The 22,771-nt window shown below is 46.4% G+C and overlaps 1 protein-coding gene across 6 annotated transcripts in view; it reads left to right on the top strand.

Annotated features, from left to right (window-relative positions):
• The window catches only part of LOC117369188, a 293,723-nt gene that overhangs the window by 175,141 nt on the left and 95,811 nt on the right, over positions 1-22,771 (top strand). For all 6 annotated transcript variants that reach the window (XR_004541095.1, XM_033963328.1, XM_033963324.1 and 3 more), the window contains 6 exons: positions 73-234; positions 1,676-1,753; positions 7,125-7,493; positions 12,173-12,523; positions 20,099-20,230; positions 22,563-22,712. Coding sequence is in view for 5 of the 6 variants with exons in the window: in XM_033963328.1 (XP_033819219.1) it covers positions 73-234; positions 1,676-1,753; positions 7,125-7,493; positions 12,173-12,523; positions 20,099-20,230; positions 22,563-22,712 (1,242 nt within the window). In the remaining variant the exon portion in view is untranslated. The remainder of the gene's footprint in view (positions 1-72; positions 235-1,675; positions 1,754-7,124; positions 7,494-12,172; positions 12,524-20,098; positions 20,231-22,562; positions 22,713-22,771) is intronic.

Below are 22,771 nucleotides of genomic sequence, written 5' to 3' on the forward strand. Positions count from 1 at the left end.
GCTTGTAATCCATGGGGAAAGTTCTTTTGTTCATGACATTTGATTTACACAGTCACATTTTCCCCTTCTCAGGATGCTAATCAAAAGTTCACTGCTGGCTTAAGAGCTGAGGTGGAAAGGGAGCACTTCAGAGGCGAAATACGAAAGAAGTGCGAGGGTGCTGCAACCGAGATTGACTTGTTTCTTGACCACAGTGTGGAGGTACTGGCTAACACGTTGCCGTCAACCCTACAGGTTAGTTTAATTTAAAAAAAAAGAATTAATCACCTGCCTTTTAAAAAAGAAATCCTTCTTCATCAGCAATTCACTAGACCAGTGGTTCTTAAACTTGTCCTGAGGAACCCCCCAGCCAGTCGGGTTTTCAAGATATCCCTAATGAATATGCATGAGAGAAATTTGCATGCATACTGCCTACGTTATAGATGGGCATCATGCTTGGGAAGATCGAAGGAAGCAGGTGAAGAGGGCGACCTGCAATCAGATGGTTGAAAATAACCATGGGGATGGCGCTGGAGGACCTTACAGGACTAGCACAAAGCTGATTTCTTTTTAGATCTGCAATTCATCGCGTTGCTAGGACTCACGCATGAGTCAATGGCACCTAACACACTACACTTCACCCTCCCTATTCGCGGTTTCGGCAATCGCGATTTCACATATTTGCGATTTTTTGGGTAGAGGGAAAAGAAGAAAACCCCCCATAGTTTAGCCTTTTCCCCCCCTCCAACCCCCTGCATCTCGGGCTCATCTGGTGGTCTAGCGGGCTTTCGGGGCAGGAGCGATCTTCCTATGCTCCTGCCCCGTGTAGATCGCCAATAGGAAATGGCTGTGGGGAGTTCCCGTCGTAGTCTTGAGAGACTACAGGAACTCACGGCAGCCATTTCCTATTGACGATCTGCACGGGGCAGGAGCGTAGGAAGATCGCTCCTGCCCCGAAAGCCTGCTAGACCACCAGGTAAGGCCGGAATGCCGAGGGGAAGGCGGGAGGGAGGCGGGGGTGGGTCAGAGCCAGACCAGAAGATATTCGCGGTATTTCACCATTCGCGGTCCTGCTCTGCCCCTATCCCCCGCGAATCCGGAGGGAAAAGTGTACCTACTTTATAGGCAAATCAGGCTCATGCTTATTCATTATAGATATCTTGAAAACCCAACTGGGTGTGGGGGGGGGGGGAGTTAAGAACCATTGCAGTATACTGTGAATAAATCTAGTGGTTAGAGTGAGAAAAATACTATTGAGGTAGTTGAATGTTTCTATTATACCTAGGGTATACATGTTTTGGTCTTTGAATCTCATCTCATGGGCTTTATGATTTAGAAGCTGTCATTTTGGTAGCCCTTTTCTGGACATAAGAACATATGAGTTGCCCTACTGAATCAGACCAAGCGTCAGTCTAGCCTAGTATCCTGTTTCCAACAGTGCCAGCCTAGGTCCAAAAACTCTTCCTTTTCAGCTGACCAGGAGCCCTTCACCTACAGTCCTACCAGTGAGAGGTGCTGTCCCATGATCACATTTTCAATAGCGAATGGCAGGCAAGCTCTGCAGGACTCAAGGAAATCTGCCTAAACCTAGTGATTGAAAATACAGTATTGAAGCAGCACCCCCTACTGGCAGTAATGCAGTTGCTCTCTTTAGTTGTCCTTTCTGTTGTCATTAGTTGGTGTTTTTTATTGGCAGATCAGTTGCACCGGAGAATCCACTCATACCCGACTCTATGCCCACTGCACTGGAGAAACTGAGAGCAGACTACTTCAGGTACAACTTTCTTTCTTGAAGCTGCATCATAAAAACAGCACTGTGCGTGTTCTCTAATGCGTTGCTGCATTGTACACCACTCGTTAAAATTTGAATTGCGGTACAGGCAGTCCCCGGGTTAAGAACGAGTTCTGTTTTTAAAACTGTGCTTAAGTTGAATGTGTATGTAACTCGGATCATGTGAGAATCTGTGTTCTCCTGTACAGTACACATTCTGTGATAACATTAAAGAAACCGTCCTCAAAATAACACCCCCCCCTTTACAAAACCGTAGCAAGGTTTTTAGCGCCAGCCGAGGCAGTAAAAGCTCCGACGCTCATAGGAATTCTATGAGTGTTGGAGCTGTTACTGCTGCAGCTGGCACTCAAAACTGCACTACGGTTTTGTAAAAGGAGAGTGGGGGGAATACTGTACTTTAAATAGAAAGAAAAGGTAGGGGGTTTACACTTACTTTCATTCTTCACTGGATATGTTTTCTGTAGTAGCACCTCAACTCTGGAACTCTTTACCTTTACACTTAAGAGAAATAAATAACTTAAACGATTTCAAAAAGAATTTAAAATGCTTTTTATTTAAAGACGCTTTTAACATTTAAAATTAATCATGTGCTCTTTTTAAATGTCAAGATCCGTTATATTATTGAATTCTTATTTTAGTATATAATTGTTAAGTTAAAATTTCTGTAATTTTATGATCTTTGTACCTCATAATATATAATTCGTAATTTTATATTTTACTAACATGTTTTATCCTCTTTTTTTTTTTTAAACTTAATGTATAAATTGTTAAATTTTCAATATTTTATGTTATTTACTGTTTTAATATCATGTTTATTTACAAACTGTAATTCGCTTAGAAATAATTTAATTAAGCGATTAATCAAATATAAATAAAACTTGAAACTTGAAACTTGACTGCATGATGTAACTCAGTGTTCTTCAACCTTTTGACACCTATGGACCGACAGAAATAAAATAATTATTTTGTGAACCGGCACTGGTCCGCGGACCAGTAGTTGAAGAACATTAGGCTAAGTTGTGCCCATCTCCACCCAATCTCTGCCCCAAACCTTGCCCCCATAATAGTACTAAGTGTATCACCATTTTTTCCATCCATTTTTCATATATACACATATACGTAATTGTATTAACAAAACATGATGGTTAACCACAAATTAAAATACACAAAGCACACTGAATGCTTTTCATCATTCATTCCTACCAGAAAACAAATGCAGGACCAAAAACTAAAAGTATTAATGCAGTACTAATGGAGAACCAAAAACTAAAAGTACTAATATTCACAAACAAACCCTTAGATGCAAGACTCTGCAAGTAGTACAACCCCCAGAGAAAAACAAACAAATGCATTTCTTCCTGAACAGACAGATAGGACAGACAATTAGGGCAGATGTAAAATCACTAAATAAAAAAAATAAAAGCATTTCCCCTTCCGTTGTTGTCTCTCTCCCTCCATGTGCCTTCAGGCCGGTCCACAGTGCGATCAACGCAGGGTCTTCGGGCCGGCTCCCTGAGTGCTGCATTGCACAAAGCTGTGGGAAGCAGCTCCTCGCGCGCATCCCGCGCCTCATCTGGAAGCCTTCCCTCTGACGTTGCGACGTCAGAGAGAAGGCTTCCGGGTCAGGCGCAGGCCACGGGTTGGAGCCTTTTCCCAGGGCTTTGTGCCCTGCAGCACTAAGGGAGCCAGCCCGAAGACGCCGCATTGATCGTACCGAGGACCGGCGGCTACAGAACAATCTCTTGGGTCCGATGGAAGTGCCGGTCCTGTGGACCGGCAGAAAATTTCTGCGGACTGGCACTGGTCCACGGACTGTCACCGGTCCACGGACCGGCAGTTGAAGAACACTGATGTATCTAATTGGCTGATGATGGAGAGATGGCTACAGATTTAATGCAAAATTATTAGGAGAAAAATAGAGTTCAAAATACCATATTACATGAATAAAAACTGATGAACACCATAAACGATGTTAAGAAAACGAGGACAAGATTTTTTTTGTTATACTATGCCTTAGTGTCAGCTCAACACATTAGGGCATAACTTCTTATCATGGGTCAGAAAAACCTTGTGTGTGTTTTCTTGTGGATTTGATAGTTTTTTTTTCTGTTTTCTTCAAATTGTGTGCAAAGTACAAAAATAAAGGGCTCCTTTCTCAAATCCGCGCTAGCCGTTTTAGCATACGCACTGGATCAGCGTGTGCCAGCCGAAAATCTACCGCCTGCTCAAAAGGAGGCGGTAGCGGCTAGCGCGCGGGGCAATTTAGCATGTGCTATTCCGCGCGTTAAGGCCTTAGCGTGGCTTTGTGAAAGGAGCCCAAAGTCTTTCATGAACAGCAAAAGAGTGAAGTTTTTATAAATGAACCCTCCCCCCCACCACCACTTATCTTTATCCCAACGGTGGTCTGTACCGCTTCACATCAAGGCTTCATCAGGGTAGTGCTTTATATAACGATTGAACCATGCTGTTATAAACAAAAAGTATGTAACATCGACCTTTCTACCCGAGTATTTTGAACGTTGTATGTGTATGTTTACTGTCAAAGACATGGGGCTCCTTATATCAAGTCGCGCTAGCAGGGTTAGTGCACGCAACTTTTCATCACGCACTAACCCCCGCACTGGCCAAAAAACTACCGCCTGCTCAAGGGAGGCGGTAGAGGCTAGCGCGGTTAGCGGTTTAACACGCGCTATTACGCGAGTTAAACCGCTAGCGTGGCTTGATAAAAGGAGCCCATGATAAAGTAAGGTGGTTGTGGTGTAAACTAGAGAATGACACGGTGACAAAATTCATCACCGTTCCCGTCCCCGCGGGAAATAATCCCATGTCATTTTCTGGTGTCTATTTCAACCTCGGTCCTTCTACACCAGCATTCTTCAAAGCAAAGCTTGTGGGTCAGTGGTTGTGGCCATTCATACTCTGATTCTTATGTGAGCCAAGGATAATGAAGCCATTGTGACATCACTGATGTGATTGGCTCTTTGGCACTGGTGGAATGAGGCATTATGACATCACAATATCTGCTCTGAATACCAGAGACTGTTATTCTGTAGTGTCTATCCTTCAATCCTTCTACACCAGCATTCTTCAAAGCAAAGCTTGTGGGTCAGTGGTTGTGGCAATTCATACTCTGATTCTTCCCTCTCTTCTTAAAGGATGACATGAAGATAGTTTCCCTCGGTTATCTCTGGGGACGGGAACGGTGATTAATTTTGTCACTGTGTCATTCTCTAGTGTAAACCTCCTTGTTCCTGGAGATGAGAGAAGAGATTTTTTTTTTTTGCCATAGAAAATTATTGCTCCTAAAGATGTTAAATTATACTGTTGGTTACGCAAACCCTTCTCGAAGGAGCTTATCATGAAAACCACAGCTTGCTGTTTGCACTGCTATTCTTGAGCATTGACTTGTGAACACTCTGATAGGGCTTGTGATGTAAACATTGCCTGCTGTGTGCGTTTGCTATCAAAAACATGATAAAGCAAGGCAGTTACCCTCCCTGAATTTCACATATCACTGTGTGAGATTAAGCATTGTTTGTTGCACAGACCCATCTTAAAAACACTTATCTTTTAACAGCAGCATGCTGGTGTTAAAACATCGACTTAAAGAATGCTATGTTTCAAGAATAACATTGTACATGGTTTTGCCATTTCTTATTTATCTATCTTAAAAAACAGGAGAAATATCATAAAATGTCCTCAAAAACCCACCTTGGTTGATATAGCATGCACTGCTTCTAAGATGGCGGCAGCACTGACCTGTGGCTTTTTATAGCACAGAAACAAAACATGTGGTGTATATTGGCCAATAGGATAATGGTGATGTTGTTAAATCACTCTGCTGACCAATTGCATCAGACAATTTGAGTGCCGAGGCGGAGCTGTCAAGAAATGTGTCCACTGATTGTAAGAAAAAGCCCTAATGTGTTGTGCTGACACTAAGGTGTAGAATAACATAAAAAATCTTGAGGTCTTTTCCTCGTTTTCGTAATATTAGATGGTGCTCATCAGTTTTTACAGATCAAGTTTCAAGTTTTTCAAGTTTTATTAAAATTTGATAAACCGCCCATCAAGTTTCTAAGCTCAAGAGGAGGCGTTAGCGGCTAGTGTGCGCTATTCCGCGCGTTAAGACCCTAACACACCTTTGTAAAAGGAGCCCTAAGTATGGAGAAACATATAACTGGATTGGTCAGGAAAACCTTTGTCAAATTGAAATTGTTAACGAAGAATTAAACCACTATTGAATCTATCTCAACTGCATATGGTACCGTTAGCTATCATTATGAGTCAATTGGATTACTGTAATATTGTTCTTCTAGGCATTCCCAACTCCCAGCTGCATAGACTCCAGATCATGCAGAATATAGTGGCTACACTGACACTTGGGGGTAAATCCACTGATCACGCCACTCTGTTCCTATTTAGATTACATTGGCTTCCTGTGAAAGCCAGAATTCACTTTAAATTGTTTATAAATTTGTAGATAATCTGACACCTGTCTCTGTACAACTCTCTCTCTTTATTTGTCATCTAAGTCCCCGTGCTCATTACAGGAAATTTGATTAACAACTCTATCAATTTCTTTATGTTGGAAATCTACAAGACGCCAAAGATCGATTTTAAGGAGAGGACCTGATCTTTGGAATAAGTTACTGAGTAGGTTAAGAGTAGTCGGTTGTTCCGATGCCTTCCGAAAATATACTTGTTTGAGCAATATTTGCTAATGTGATTAAATTCAAAGATACTCCCCCTCCTGTCCCCACATAGATGTGAATGCAGCTTTGTAAAATTGCTGCTCCCTCTGCAAAGAGTGCCAGTGCCAGCATTGGCACCCCTCCTAGGCAACATCCAACCCAGCTCCCTTCCCTGACATTCCACCTGATAGCACAACCCCCATCACCTGACCTTCTCTGATAGCACAATGACCCACATAAACATGGCAGCCTTCTCCAGTGCCCCCCACGGCCCAATGGCACCAAATAGGCATGTATCTGCAACCCCCTTCCCCCCTCCTACCCAGTACCCAGCCTTATTGAGGATTCCTCGTGTGAAGTAGGACGTTGTGGCTCCTCAGTCTTAAAATGGCCACCAAGATCTCTAGTAGTAATAACATGGTATTACAACTACAGATCAGGTTTCCATGTAGTCCCAGTATAAAAGTGTCTTTTCTGATACTAAACAGCAGCATGAGTGTGATCCACACAGTGGACAAAAATGAGAATAATTCTATAACAGTGGCACTAACCAGATATGTTCATTTGAACATTGCCTAGAAACTACAAACAAACATTACAGTATACGGAATGGATGATTGAAACTACTTCATAGTAATTTTTTTGTTTATAAATTTTAGACTCTGGTTCCAACAAAGCTTTCGTTTAATGGTTCCATTCTGCCCAGTGATTGTTTAGCTGACCTCATGGGCTACGTCTCCTCCAGTGATTCCTTTGCCAATCTGAGTCTTCGCATGCAGTGTGGCAACCAACAAAGCATGGAGATCGGATTCAGTCATGCCTCCCTTTGGCTTCAATCTCTGGGCATTGCCAAGGAAAACAAAGTCAAGATGATGACAAAACAAAACGGGCCCAAGACCCTGCTGGACATTGCCCTAGGAAATTGCACCTTTAAAGCTGATGGGCAAGCTTCAGTGGAAAATGGGACAGGAAATACCACTAACTCAGACTGGGCAGTTTCAGTGAATCATAAGTGTGTCACACTTAAGGTAAGTTGATTTTTTTTTTTGTATTATATTATAATCCTGTCCCAGTTGCTCAGTTGTCTTCTCCTGGACACACACTCTTAAGGACTCTCCCAGCCGCTCAGTCTCTCTGAGGACTCTTCCAGTCCCTCAGACACTCTCCTTGAGGACTCTCCTAGTTGCTCACTCTTCCTGAGGGCCTCTTTGTTGCTCAGACTCTCCACCAGGCCTTCTGCCAGCTGTCAAGCACTCCGAGCTCTACCAGATAGCTATGAAAACAAAAACAAAAAACTGTGGATACAGATGTTCTGGAGATAATTTATTAAACACTGACATATAAAACCATGAAAATTCAATTTAAAAAGTACAATGATAAAAAATACTGTTATCAAAATCCAACCGGACCTACACGGTCCGTGTTTCGGCGAACACGCCTTCCTCAGGGGTCCAATGGTTTGCAACCTCACATATAAAGAATTGGACTGAAAACAGTCTATTGTCTTTAAACATGTGAGCAAAGAACACCGTAGACAAGCTGAAGTAGCAAAAAAACGCCAGCTTGTCTGTGGTGTTCTTTGCTCACATGTTTAAAGACAATAGACTGTTTTCAGTCCAATTCTTTATATGTGAGTTTGCAAACCATTGGACCCCCTGAGGAAGGCATGTTCGCCGAAACACGGACCGTGTAGGGTCCGGTTGGATTTTTATCACTGTATTTTTTATCATTGTACTTTTTAAATTGAATTTTCATGTTTTTATTGTCAGTGTATAATAAATTATCTCCAGAACATCTGTATCCACAGTTTTTTGTTTTTGTTTTCATAGCTAAATGTGGGTTTTTGGTTTTTTTAATATACCTCTTAAGGAGGTTGGCCATTTCAATTAACTATAATCTATTTACACTCATCCCTGAAAGTTCTAATTCCCTCTCTCTATCCACTTCATAATTTCGGTTGAAGTAGTTCGAGAAAAGGATAGTCTATATCCCTTTTGTGAATTATCTGGAGTTCTTTTCTAACTTTAATTCCTTCGGTAGGGCATTCCACAACATCGGCGCAATTACCGAGAACATTCTTGCCCACCTATGACTAATGTTATTTTAATCAGGTTTTCTATTCCACCTTTACCTGTTCATTTCAAGGTCAGATTACATTACAAGAGGTTGGGTCAGTTACCCAGGAGGTTGCAATAGACAATTTAGTTTGACATTGACATTCGATAGAGTTGCTAGTACAGGTAGATCAGTACAGTTAGGTCACAGTTACAAATATATAGGGCTCCTTTTACAAAGGTGCGCTAGCGTTTTTAGCGCACACACCAGATTAGCGCGCGCTATAGTGCGTGATACCTGAAAAACTACTGCCTGCTCAAGAGGAGGTGGTAGTGGCTAGCGCGCGCTAAAACCGCTAGCACGCCTTTGTAAAAGGAGCCTATAGTTACAAGTTTAACTACGTCATCTTTAGTTCATCGTTATGTTCCAGGATGTGTATGATGTATATGTATAAGATTCTCACAACATATTTCATATATGATATATTTTCAAACACTGAAAATTTTAATATTTAAATATTTAAAAAAATTAAACATTCTAAGAAATTTTATAGCAGAAAATTCCACCATCCTAGTGAGAAACAAAATTGTCTTACCTTCCAGAGCTTTTTGAGAGTACTTGCATATGAATTGAGATGCCCAAGATTTGTCTTGATCTCCAACAGGTATGCCAAAATATGCCTAGTAGGCATCGCACATCTTAGCAGATGCTTCAGTGGAATACTTTTTCCCTCTTGTCTTGATAAATTGGCCGCATACATAGCAAAATGCATCTGCCGGATGTTCGCGCCTTAGTAAAAGGCCTCCTAAGTTTACTCAGCTTGGAATCAATCTGGAATGTTCTGCAAAAATGGTAAATTTGAAAATATCAATGTCCTGGTCACAAAAGCAAAGGTTGAGGGGAACGATAGCCATTTTCTATACTTTTGTGGTATAGACAATTATAGAAGCAACACTTATTACCCAGGAACAACAATAAAAGTTGTTACATAGTGAAATTGTTCCCTATTTGTGTTAGTCTTCTGCAGTCCTACTCCCAGCTTCAGCTGTGAACCCAGAACAGAAATATTTGTTAAGGAATTCAACCTTATCTTTATCAGCTTCTACATATTCCTCCCCTTTACCTTTGAGTCTCACAATGCAACTTTTGCACTTCCTCCTATCACTAATATATATAAAAAATGTTGGTCTCCCTTTTTTACCATGTTAGATATTTTTTCTTCCATTTCTATCTTTGCTTTCCTGACTACTTGACCAACCTTTCTTAACTTTTCCAGATCTTTTTGCATGTCTTCCTCTTTTTGTGAACTTTTGTAGTTTATGAAAGCCAACCTCTTGTTCCTTGCTTTGAGAACCAAAGTGGCCTTCTTTTCCTCTTACTTTTATTTAATTTCCTTACAGAATACAGTGGTGCCTCACACAACGAACTTAATTGGTTCCAGGAGCAAGTTTGTTATGCGAAAAGTTCGTTATGTGAAACGCGTTTTCCCATAACAATACATGTTAAAAAAAATAATTCGTTCTGTAGCATAAAATATGCTAAGATGACATAAAAAAAGATAAATTTTTTGTTATTATTTTTATTTAGATACATCTAAAAACATACCGTATTTGCCGGCGTATAAGATGACTTTTCAGTACCTTAAAATCCTCCCCAAAGTCGGGGGTCGTCTTATACGCCGGGTACTGTTTACATGCCCTTACTTTACATGCCCTAACATCTCCTTCTTTACCTCCTTACGGTGCTTACGGTAAGTCCTCCTGGCCCTGGCGACCCCCCCCCCTAGTTGTTCAGGCCAGGAGGGAGCCTAAATCCTCCTGGCCACGGCGACCCCCTAACCCCACCCCGCACTACATTACGGGCAGGAGGGATCCCAGGCCCTCCTGCCCTCGACGCAAACCCCCCTCCCCCCAACGCCCGCCCCCCCCAAGAACCTCCGACCGCCCCCCCAGCCGACCCGCGACCCCCCTGGCCGACCCCCACGACCCCCCCCCCCCCCTTCCCCGTACCTTTCTGTAGTTGGCCGGACAGACGGGAGCCAAACCCGCCTGTCCGGCAGGCAGCCAACGACGGAATGAGGCCGGATTGGCCCATCCGTCCCAAAGCTCCGCCTACTGGTGGGGCCTAAGGCGCCTGGGCCAATCAGAATAGGCCCGGGAGCCTTAGGTCCCTCCTGGGGGCAGGGCCTGAGGCACATGGTCGGGTTGGGCCCATGTGCCTCAGGCCCCGCCCCCAGGAGGGACCTAAGGCTCCCGGGCCTATTCTGATTGGCCCAGGCGCCTTAGGCCCCACCAGTAGGCGGAGCTTTGGGACGGATGGGCCAATCCGGCCTCATTCCGTCGTTGGCTGCCTGCCGGACAGGCGGGTTTGGCTCCCGTCTGTCCGGCCAACTACAGAAAGGTACGGGGAAGGGGGGTGGGGGTCGGCCAGGGGGGTCGCGGGTCGGCTGGGGGGGCGGTCGGAGGTTCTGGGGGGGGCGGTCGTTGGGGGGAGGGGGGTTTGCGTCGAGGGCAGGAGGGCCTGGGATCCCTCCTGCCCGTAATGTAGTGCAGGGTGGGGTTAGGGGGTCGCCGTGGCCAGGAGGACTTGGGCTCCCTCCTGGCCCGATATTGTGTGGGGAGTTGGGGAATCGGCGGGGCAAGAGGGCTTGGGCTCCTTTTTGCCCCGATCGTGTCGGGGAGTCGGGGGGGCAAGAGGGAGCCAGGCGGAGAGAGGGCAGTTAAGCGCAGTGCCTGCGCGGAAGGATGCAGCTCGGGCGACTTCGTTGTGTGAAACGAAGTTCGTTGTACGGATCAAGACATAAAGTTCGTTGTGCGCAGCGTTCGCTGTGCGAGGCGTCCGTTATGCGAGGCACCACTGTAGTTTGTTGCCCTTATAATAGCTCCTTTCAGATTTGCCTACTTTAGAGGGACCAGGAAGTGACATCAGAGGGAAGGATGAAGCCATTGCGAGCGGCGGGTAAAAGATGCTGTTCGTGACCAGCAAAGATTTGAAGAGGTATGGGTAGGGTTACCATATGGTTCCAAAACAAGGAGGGTGGATTGAGACATCCGGGTTTTACTTCCATTGAAAGTAAGGAGGACAGATTGAGACATCTGGATTTTATTTCCACTGAAATGGAAGTAAATGGAAATGAAAGTAATGGAAGTAAAACCCAGATGTTTCCATCCATCCTCCTTTTTCTGGAGCTATATAGGAACCTTCGATATGGGTAGGGCCACATGTGGGGGGTGCATGGCAATGCCAGGAAGAGTACAGGGGCACATGATGCGGTGATTTTGGGTGCCTCTGCTCCAGGGTCAAACTTCTCTTCACTACACCACTGAGTAACTGGACTGGCTAGGTGTACCTATAAGGAAAAGTTCAAAATAACATTATGTAATCAATTTTGGGAAAAAATTCCTCCCAAATTTGTGAATTCTTATGAATGTTTAACAGACTTTACCAGCATTGCAAAAGTGAACAAGATTAATTTCCGCAGCAGTGGAGAAGTGAGTCTGTATGCATTTTACATTTTCCAGTGAATGTATTTTGTTTGCAAATTCTAGAGCATTGACTGTGTTGATCTATACTGGCAAGAAAAATATGGAAGTTATTACCTTTCCTTTGAGTTTAAATCCTTAAAATATCATTTTTATTTTTTTTTTGACAGGATCTTGGTATCCCAGCTGAGATGCAACTTGGCGGTTTTCTTCAGCTCGATGACTGCCAAGCAGAGTTTCTCTCTGTCCTGACATTAGGTGATGACTTTGCCTGTTTTAAAGCAAACGCAGAGTTTCAACCAGAGATCAAAGTAGAAATGGAATTGCAACATGAGCTTCCTTCTTTGAAGGGAATTCCGAGAGAGAGCAAGCTGTCCGTCAGAGTTGGAAAATGGTTAAAGCATGATATTGATGTAAAGTTCAAACTGGGCAAGTGTGAATTTGTAGCCATGGGAGACCTTCAAATTGAAAGCATGCTACAATGGAACATGCATCTGGAAAACAAATGCAAAGCCACGCAGGTACTATGACATTCCTTTTCATCCATTTTAAATAAGAACATAAGAATAGCCTTACTGAGTCAGACCAATGGTCCTTCAAGCCCAGTATCCCATCCTCACAGTGACCAATCCAGGTCCCTAGTACCTGGCCAAAACCCAAGGCATAGCAACATTCCATTATCTCAGAGTAAGCAAGATTATCCCAGGACAAGCAGGCAGCATATTCTTAACACATGGGTGACGTCACCGACGGAGCCCTCGGTACGGACCTTTTTAACTAGAAGTTTCTAGTTGGCCGCACCGCGCGTGCGCGAGTGCCTTCCCGCCCGACGGAGGAGTGCGTGGTCCCCAGTTTCTTCGTTTCCGCGGAGCGAAGAAGACGCGTGTATTTTTTCAACGACCGTTGAATCACTTTTCTGCCTTCCCGCTCGCGCTTTTTTCCTGAATTTTTCTTTCCTTACCTTCGGGTTTAATTTTCTTTAATTTGCAAAAAAAAAAAAAAAAAATACTTTGATTTTTCCCTTTCTTTCGTTTTTGCCCCGGCGGGGCCTGTTGCCATTATACAGGCCTCGGACTTCGATTTTGCGGAGGCTATCTTCCCCTTCATGCCCCCGCAGGTCGGTTTTAAGAAGTGCCAGCGGTGTGCACGCCCGATCTCCATAACTGACCCACACAATTGGTGTTTGCAGTGTCTGGGTCCGGAGCATCGGGCGGACTCCTGCACCCGCTGTGCCACTCTGCAAAAACGAACGCTTAAAAACCGAAGAATCCAACAAACCCTTCTCTTCGGCACCGAGTCGGCGATGGACTCCTCATCTTCAACGGCGGTACCTCCAAAATCGGCACCGTCATCCTCGACGCCGACCGACCCCGCATCGGCGTCGCAGGCGCCAGGTAAGCCGGCTAAGAAGCCTTCCTCTTCCCTCGAGCGCCCTCCAGCTACGGTGGCGACACCGTCCCTACCGGCATCGCACCGGTCCCGCAAACGCTCCGCCCCGATCTCGGTGAGTGCCTCGTCATCGGCCTCCTCATCGCCGGGGCGTGGAGCGGCATCAAAGGAACCGAAGAAAAAGAAAGCGGTTCCGATGCCACCCCTGGATGACCGTATCTCGGCCATCCTACAAGCTCAGCTCAAGGAGCAGTTGAAGAAACAACTTGAACAACTGTTACCCTCTATCTTGGCACCGCTCCTTCCGGTACCAGACCGGCCCGAGCCCCGCACCGAGCCCCCGGTGTCCACTCCTACGGTACCGGTGGACACCTCTATGCCGATCCTTTCGGCCCAGCAACTTCATGACGATCCGGTGGTTCATTCCCAGACCACATTGGATCCTTCTCGGCACCAGGCGGCACGGCATGCTTCTCGGGACCGAGATCGACGCCGATCGTCCTCCCCTGGTACCGTTTCCGTCCGCTCTGGTAAGTCTTTGTCCAAGACTCGCCACACCGCGCCCTCCACCCCGGTGTCTCGACATGCACCAGAGATCAGGGACCCTGATTTATGGGAGGAGACTCCTCTCGGTACCGAGGAGGATCCCTCCTCATCTGATGAGGAACCATCGGCACCCGATGCCACATCTAAACCAGAACAGTCCTCATTTTCTAAGTTTCTAAGGGAAATGTCTGCAGCCCTGTCCCTTCCCTTAGAATCTGACTCAAAGAAGTCTCAAGCCTTCCTGGAGGCTTTAGATTTCGAACAGCCTCCTAAAGAGTTTCTCAAGCTCCCCGTTCATGACATCCTACGGGAGACCTTTTACAAAAACTTAGAGAACCCCCTTACGGTACCGGGGGCTCCACGTAAGCTGGACAACCTTTATCGAGTCATCCCTATTCCGGGGTTCGACAAATCTCAATTGCCCCATGAGTCCCTTCTGGTGGAATCCACTTTAAAGAAGACTCAGGGCTCCAGTGTCTATGCCTCTACCCCTCCTGGCAGAGAAGGTAAGACCATGGACAAGTTTGGCAAGAGGCTTTACCAGAATGCCATGCTTGCCAACAGGGCAAACAACTATTCCTTCCATTTTTCTTTCTACCTAAAACACTTGGTCCAACAACTGTCTGCCCTCCAGAAGTATCTTCCTGAGCGCAAGGTCCCGCTGTTCCAACAACACATCTCTGGCCTTCTCCAAATGCGCAAATATATGGTCCGCTCTATTTACGACTCCTTCGAGCTCACCTCTCGGGCCTCTGCCATGGCCGTAGCCATGCGTCGCCTAGCCTGGCTCAGAGTTTCCGACCTGGACATCAACCACCAGGATCGTTTGGCCAACGCCCCCTGTCTCGGGGATGAACTCTTTGGAGAGTCACTGGATTCCACCACCCAGAAACTCTCGGCCCATGAAACCAGGTGGGACACCCTGATCAAGCCGAAGAAGAAGGCTCCGCCTGCCCGACCCTATCGGCCTCAATCATCTTACCAGCGGAGGTTCTCAGCCAGGCCACTCAATCCGCCTCCCCAACAATCTCGGCGACCTCGCCAACAGCAGCACCACGCCCAGGCTCGATCTCAGGCCACTCAATCCTCTAAGCCACCTCAGCCTGCTAAGCAGTCTCAGCCCTTTTGACTCTTCTCTCCAGGGCATAGCCAGTCATCCACCCTCGCTGCCTCTTCCACAGCCTATCGGGGGTCGTCTCACCATTTTCTCCAGCCGTTGGGAAGTCATCACGTCGGACCAGTGGGTCCTCAACATCATCCGCCACGGCTACTCTCTCAACTTCCAGACTCGTCCACCGGACAACCTTCCCGTAGAGTCTGCTTCACACTCATCTCAAACCCCCCTCCTACTGAGGGAGGTTCAATCCCTCCTCCTTCTCAATGCCATCGAAGAAGTACCTCCAGATCAAAGGGGTCAGGGATTCTACTCCCGCTACTTCCTGGTTCCCAAAAAGACGGGAGACCTCCGTCCCATTCTCGATCTCAGGGACCTCAACAAGTGTCTGGTCAAGGAAAAGTTCAGAATGCTCTCCCTTGCCACGCTTTACCCTCTTCTTTCTCAACACGACTGGCTATGTTCCCTGGACCTCAAAGAGGCCTACACTCACATCTCCATCAATCAGAATTCTCGCCGCTACCTGCGGTTCCAGGTGCTACACCACCACTATCAGTACAAAGTGCTACCGTTTGGCCTCGCTTCCTCCCCCAGAGTCTTCACCAAGTGCCTTATAGTGGTGGCGGCCTTCCTCAGGTCTCACAACCTCCAGGTGTTCCCCTACTTGGACGATTGGTTGGTGAAAGCACCTACGTCTCAACTTGTGCTACAGGCTACTCATCACACCATCTCTCTCCTCCACCTCCTGGGGTTCGAGATCAACTACCCCAAGTCGCATCTGCTTCCCACCCAGCGACTTCAATTCATTGGAGCAGTTCTGGACACCACGCTGATGAGGGCCTTTCTTCCCTCCGATCGCCACCGGACCCTGCTCCATCTCTGCCGTCAGGTACTCATGCATCCCTCCATTCCGGCCCGACAGATGATGGTCCTCCTGGGTCACATGGCCTCGACGGTGCACGTCCTTCCTCTGGCACGTCTCCACCTTCGTACACCTCAGTGGACTCTCGCCAACCAATGGTCACAGACGACAGATCTTCTTTCTCATCCCATCTCTGTGACATCATCTCTTCAGCAATCTCTCCAATGGTGGTTGAACTCCTCAAATCTTTCCAGGGGTCTACTTTTTCATCTACCCCCTCACTCTATGATCATCACCACGGATGCGTCCCCCTATGCGTGGGGAGCTCACCTAGGAGATCTACGCACCCAGGGACTTTGGACCCCACAGGAGCGTCGTCATCACATAAATTTCCTGGAACTCAGAGCCATGTTCTACGCCCTCAAGGCTTTCCAACATCTTCTCTGCCCTCAAGTCCTCCTCCTGTGCACAGACAATCAAGTCGCCATGTACTACATAAACAAGCAAGGCGGCACCGGATCTCGCCCCCTTTGTTTGGAGGCTCTGCGCATCTGGACCTGGGCCACGGACCGCAATCTCTTTCTCAGGGCGGTCTATATCCAGGGCGAACAGAACTCTCTGGCCGACAACCTCAGCCGCATCCTTCAACCTCACGAGTGGACGTTGGACCCTCCGACTCTGCTCTCCATCTTTGCTCGATGGGGTACTCCGCAGGTGGACCTCTTTGCAGCACCTCACAACCATCAGCTGCCCCAATTCTGTTCCAGACTCTTCTCTCCTCACCGTCTGGCTCCGGATGCATTCCTGCTCGACTGGAGGGATCGGTTCCTGTATGCCTTCCCTCCACTTCCTCTGATGTTGCGGACCTTGTCCAAACTCCGCAAGGACAACGCCACCATGATTCTTATCGCACCTCGGTGGCCTCGCCAACACTGGTTCTCACTCCTGCTCCAACTCAGCTCCAGGGAACCCATTCTCCTTCCTGTGTTTCCTACTCTACTTACGCAGCAACATCAGTCTCTACTGCATCCCAATCTGTCTTCGCTCCACCTGACAGCTTGGTTTCTCTCGGGCTGACCTCTCCAGAGAACCTATCTCAGCCGGTCCGCCTCATCTTGGATGCCTCCAGGAAGCCGGCCACCCTTCAATGTTACCATCAGAAATGGACCAGATTCTCCTCGTGGTGTCTCCGGCATCATCAGGAACCCACCTCCTTAGCGGTGGAAACTGTATTGGAATATTTGCTCTCGCTGTCCAATGCTGGCCTCAAAACTACCTCCATCAGAGTCCACCTCAGTGCCATCACTGCGTTTCATGAGCCTATTCTCGGAAAACCCCTCACGGCTCATCCTCTGGTTTCCAGATTTATGAGAGGCCTCTTCAATATCAAACCACCTCTCAAGCCTCCTCCTGTCGTCTGGGACCTGAATGTGGTACTCTCAGCTCTCATGAAACCTCCATTCGAGCCTCTTGCCACAACTTCACTTAAACTCCTTACCTGGAAGGTGCTTTTCCTGATTGCCATCACCTCTGCCAGGAGGGTTAGCGAACTGCATGCACTGGTTGCCGACCCACCGTTCACTGTTTTTCACCATGACAAGGTTGTTCTGCGTACCCACCCTAAATTCCTCCCCAAGGTGGTCTCGGCTTTTCACCTCAACCAGTCCATTGTGTTGCCCGTCTTCTTCCCTAAGCCTCACTCGCATCCTGGGGAACAGGCGTTGCACACGCTGGATTGTAAGCGTGCCCTTGCTTACTACCTTGATCGTACCAGAGCTCACCGAACATCACCTCAGCTATTTTTATCTTTCGATCCCAACCGTTTGGGTCGTCCTGTCTCCAAACGGACACTTTCAAATTGGCTTGCTGCCTGTATTGCATTCTGCTATGCTCGGGCCGGTCTCTCACTGGAAGGAACTGTCACGGCCCACAGAATCCGAGCTATGGCTGCTTCTGTAGCTTTCCTCCGTTCCACGCCCATCGAGGAAATCTGCAAGGCGGCCACTTGGTCCTCAGTTCACACGTTCACTACTCACTACTGTCTGGATGCGTTCTCCAGACGGGATGGACACTTCGGCCAATCTGTGTTACAAAATTTATTTCCCTAATGGCCAACCATCCCACCTCCCTCTTTGTTAGCTTGGAGGTCACCCATGTGTTAAGAATATGCTGCCTGCTTGTCCTGGGATAAAGCACAGTTACTTACCGTAACAGGTGTTATCCAGGGACAGCAGGCAGATATTCTTACGTCCCACCCACCTCCCCGGGTTGGCTTCTTAGCTGGCTTATACTAACTGGGGACCACGCACTCCTCCGTCGGGCGGGAAGGCACTCGCGCACGCGCGGTGCGGCCAACTAGAAACTTCTAGTTAAAAAGGTCCGTACCGAGGGCTCCGTCGGTGACGTCACCCATGTGTTAAGAATATCTGCCTGCTGTCCCTGGATAACACCTGTTACGGTAAGTAACTGTGCTTTCTAGAAATCCAAATAGTAGCAACATTCCATACAGAATCCCCAAAGAGTAGCAATTCCAGAGAATGGCAACATTCCATGCTACAGATCCAGGGCAAGCAGTGGCTTCCCCCATGTCTCAACAGCAGACTTTGGACTTTTCCTCCAGGAACTTGTCCAAACCTTCTTTTAAAACCTGCTAAGTTAACTGCTCTTACCACATCCTCTGGCAACGCCTTCCAGAGCTTAATTTCCTCCTCTTCAGCTAAAATTCCAACTGCAATCAACCCCCATCGCCCCCTAAAATTCCCCCTTCCTCCTGCACCCACTTCTCCATTCTTAACCTATACTTAAGTTGCTGTATAGACTTTGTATTGTCCAAATGTATTCCACTGTGAACGTTCGCTTGTAACCCTTTCTGAGCTACTGGGAGGACGGGATAGAAATCTAATTAAATAAATAAATAAATATTGGTTTTAAAAGTATTTCCCTGTAACTTCATCTAGTGTCCCCTAGTGTTACTGCTATCATCTGCCAGTAACATGAGAACTTTTGAAAATACAGTCATGCATACAGTACACTGGCATAGTAAAGAGTAAAGAGGGTGCAATCTGCCCCGGGCATGGTTTTTGTAAAGGGCGCAGGCACCCATCCTCCTCTTCACCTCCCTCCTTCCCAACCCCCCGCCGAGTGCGTGCTCCCCTTCCCTTCCTTCGTACCTCTTTCATTTTTCCTGTACAAACAGCATTACGAACCTGCTGCCTGTGTCAGTGTTGCCTCTCTGATATTACTTCCGGGTCCATGCCTAGGAAGTGACATCAGAGGGATAGCCAACATGACGCATGCAACAAGTTCGTGCTGTTGCTCTTGCATGGAAATTTTTAAAGGTACGAGGGAAGGGAGTGGACTTGCGGTGGGAGGGGGGGCGGGAAGGAGAGGGGACCATCGCCCTAGGCGCCACTTACCCTCGCTACGCCAATGCTTGCATATGTGCATTGACATGCGAGTGGCAGTTTCTAGTGCAGGGCTGGTCAGTCTTGTTCCTCAAGGGCCATAACCTACTCAGGTTTCCAAGATGTTCATAATTAATATGCATGAGATATATTTGCATAGAATGGAAGCAGTACATGCAAATCAATCTCATGCATATTTATTGTGGAAATCTTGAAAGCCCGACTGGGTTGTGACCCCGGAGGACTGTGGTTGCCCATCCCTGTGCTATATTGAAACAAAATTCCTTTTTTTTTTTTTTTTCAGAGGAAGGAAATCATGAAGAGAGGGAGTTAAATAGAAAGCTTGCGATAGCCCTATTTTTCAACATTAATTATACTTGATGCAACCTAAGAAGGAAAGGTTTTTTGGGGTTTTTTTTGCCATTCCTTTCTTTATTTATTTATTTGTTTAATTCTTTATTGATTTTCAAATTTTGACAGTGCAATACAACTATATTAAACATGAGCATTATACATAACGCATTTAAAATACACAAAATTAATACATTAACAATCCTTTTCTCCCTCCCTTCCTCACATAACTATTACACTGCATATGCATAAGAAAGGAAGGAAAGGTTAAATAATTTACTAGTCTGAGAAGCCAAATTAGTGCCAAAAATATACTGTAAGCAGATTAGATTATGACGTGTTAGGTGAGAAAAGCAAGGCAACGATATTGTATTTTTTTAAAAAACATTCACACACAAAAAAAGATTTTCTGGTTATTTCTTCAATGCAGGATCTTGGGCTCCCCATAAAAGTTGACGGGTCTGGCTCCTTCGTGGTGAACAAGGCGAACCTAGATTCCCAAATGCTGATTATGATTGATGAAGACATGGTGCGGGGACTTCTTGTTGTGAAAATCACTGATGTGAGTATATGATCTGTGTCCCCCTGAGGAGGCCCCGATTCACCCCACCATCTGCCGTATTGTAATAGAAAATGAAGCTGGGAAAGTGTGCAGAGTCTGCGTTCGCTACTGTGTCAGAGGAGCATTTTTGCTCCCAAAAAAACCCAGATTGTTGGGTTTTTGTTTTTTTGGGGGGCCTTGGATAAGAAAAGCCTGTGGCCTGTTTTACAAAGCTGCGCGGCAACAGCCCCAAAGCCCTTTAAACCTCTAGGGTCTTCGGGGCCGTTACCGCGCGGCTTTGTAAAACAGGCCCTTGGTCTCAAATGTCCAAACTTATAAGAAAGGAAGACAATTTAGGCATCTACATTATTAAAATGATATTTTTAGGGGGGGGGAAAGGGTGCAGGGGTTAGAGCTATAGCCTCAGCACCCTGAGGTTGTGGGTTCAAATCCCTTGCTGCTCCTTGTGACCCTGGGCAAGTCACTTAATCCCCCCATTGCCCCAGGTACACTAGATAGAGTTTGAGTCCATCGGGACAGATAGGGAACTATGATAAAGTACCTGAATGTATAACCATTTAGGATATAAGTAGTATATAAATAATAAAATAAAAAATAGATAAATATTACTGAGGTGCCTAATCTGGAGTTAGGTGCCATTTATAGACTCATACTTAGTGCTACCTAAAGTGGACTTAGGCACCAGTAGGCATCCTATCCTTAGGCGCACTCTACTTATGCCCGGGTTTTCTTGGCACCTAAGTCCAAAACAGGCCAAACACACTCATGGCCTCTAGCCACACCTACTTCCTGGTAGGTGCCTTGGGCTAGGCACCTACCAAAAAACGCTAGCTGCTTACCGAGTAGGGTGCCTACCACCCAATTAATTTTTAATTTAAGCTAATTATAAAGTGCTAATTGCTTGTTATCATTGCTGATTTAGCTTTTTAAATAATTAAGATAAGCACCTAGATTGGCTAGGTGAACTGATCTAGGCCCCTTACTTCAGGCGTCTTATATAGAGTCTGGTCCTAAGCACTAAGAGCCTGATTCTGCAAACGCGCGTCCTGATGGTAGGCGTCCTGCCGTCAAGTCTCAGCCAATTGGGCCGCATGTAAAAAAAAAAAAAAGGGGGGGGGGGGAAGATGCCTACATTGTAGGCGTGTCGCACATCTACAGAGACGTATAGGGATGCTTTAGGACACCCAAGGCGGGGCGAGAATGTGGTTTTGCCCAGAAGTGGCCTTGAGCGTGATTAAGCCTCCCCTATGCATCTCCGTAGGCACAAGACGGACACCTTAAATGTAGGTCTGCAAAACGCTGACCTACATTTAAAGCGTCTGTTCAGCGATGCAGACTCGATTCTCTTTAGGACACCGATGCATGATTGACATGCGATTGGTGGCCGACTCTTAGACGTCTGCCGAGATTGACGTCCTAACGAGAATCAGGCCCTAACTCTATAACAACAATTGTGCACACAATTGCTGTTATGAAATATTAGCCTAAGTCCCCAGTTGTATGCCAAACTAGGTGCAAGCGCTTAAACTGGCTCAAAGACTGGTTTAAATGCTCGCATGTAACTGTAGATTGTTGAATGCATAACTGCTAGTATTCTAGAACCAACACGCCTAAGCCCTAAGCACGCCTCGACCCACTCATGCCTTTGCAAGGTCCACGTCCCCTTCCATTTGCACACTACAGGTTTGCATACCCAATTTAGAGAATACAGACTAAGGGCTAGATGCACTGAAGTCAGCGATCATCGCTAAACCTGTTTTCACTGCTTTAGCGACGATCGCTGATACCGACAAAACGGCCCACCGCGTGTTTTCCCCCCTCGATCGCCCATTTTCCAATCCGGCCATGCAAATTAGCTAAAACCCCATGTAAAATAGCCAAGCGATTGATGCATGTGTTAATCGCTCACTGAACGATTGATCGGTCGCATTTGCATGCAAGTGATTTGCACCTCCGTGCAAATCATTCGCAGGCAAACGTGATAGCACATTGATCGCTGCTGCAGAATCGGCCGGAGAATCGGCCAACAGCGATCGAGTCGGTATCTTTAGTGCATCTAGCCCTAAGGGCAGTTCACATATAACTGCTAATTAATTCCATTTAACACCAATTATAGCCAACAATTGGTAGTTAATGACAATTAGCAGCTAATTTATTAGATTAAGTTATGCCTGCAATTAACACTATTCTATAACATGCACATGTGTAAACTTCAGTACACAAGTTTATAGAATTAGGGGGTTATTCCACAGATACGTGTTCAGTCTACCTTTATATACAGTTTCCATTCCCCCCCCCCCCCCAATTCTACAAATTTTTTTCTGGTTCACAGAACAAACGAGAGCTAGATGCCCTGCTAACCCATAACCTTCAGCCAGCTGCTGACCTTGGTATTCCAGCAAGAACTTCTGTGAATGTGACTTCTGAAAGAAACGGTGATCTCTATCAGAGATTTAGCCAGCTCAGCGTGGACAGCAAGCAGGTATGGGGCATAGTGTACTAGTGACATTTAGGACTTTTTCAAGGCACTTAAGACTTACA

Source organism: Geotrypetes seraphini, chromosome 11 (assembly GCF_902459505.1).
Source record: "Geotrypetes seraphini chromosome 11, aGeoSer1.1, whole genome shotgun sequence".
Taxonomy (NCBI): Eukaryota; Metazoa; Chordata; class Amphibia; order Gymnophiona; family Dermophiidae; genus Geotrypetes; species Geotrypetes seraphini.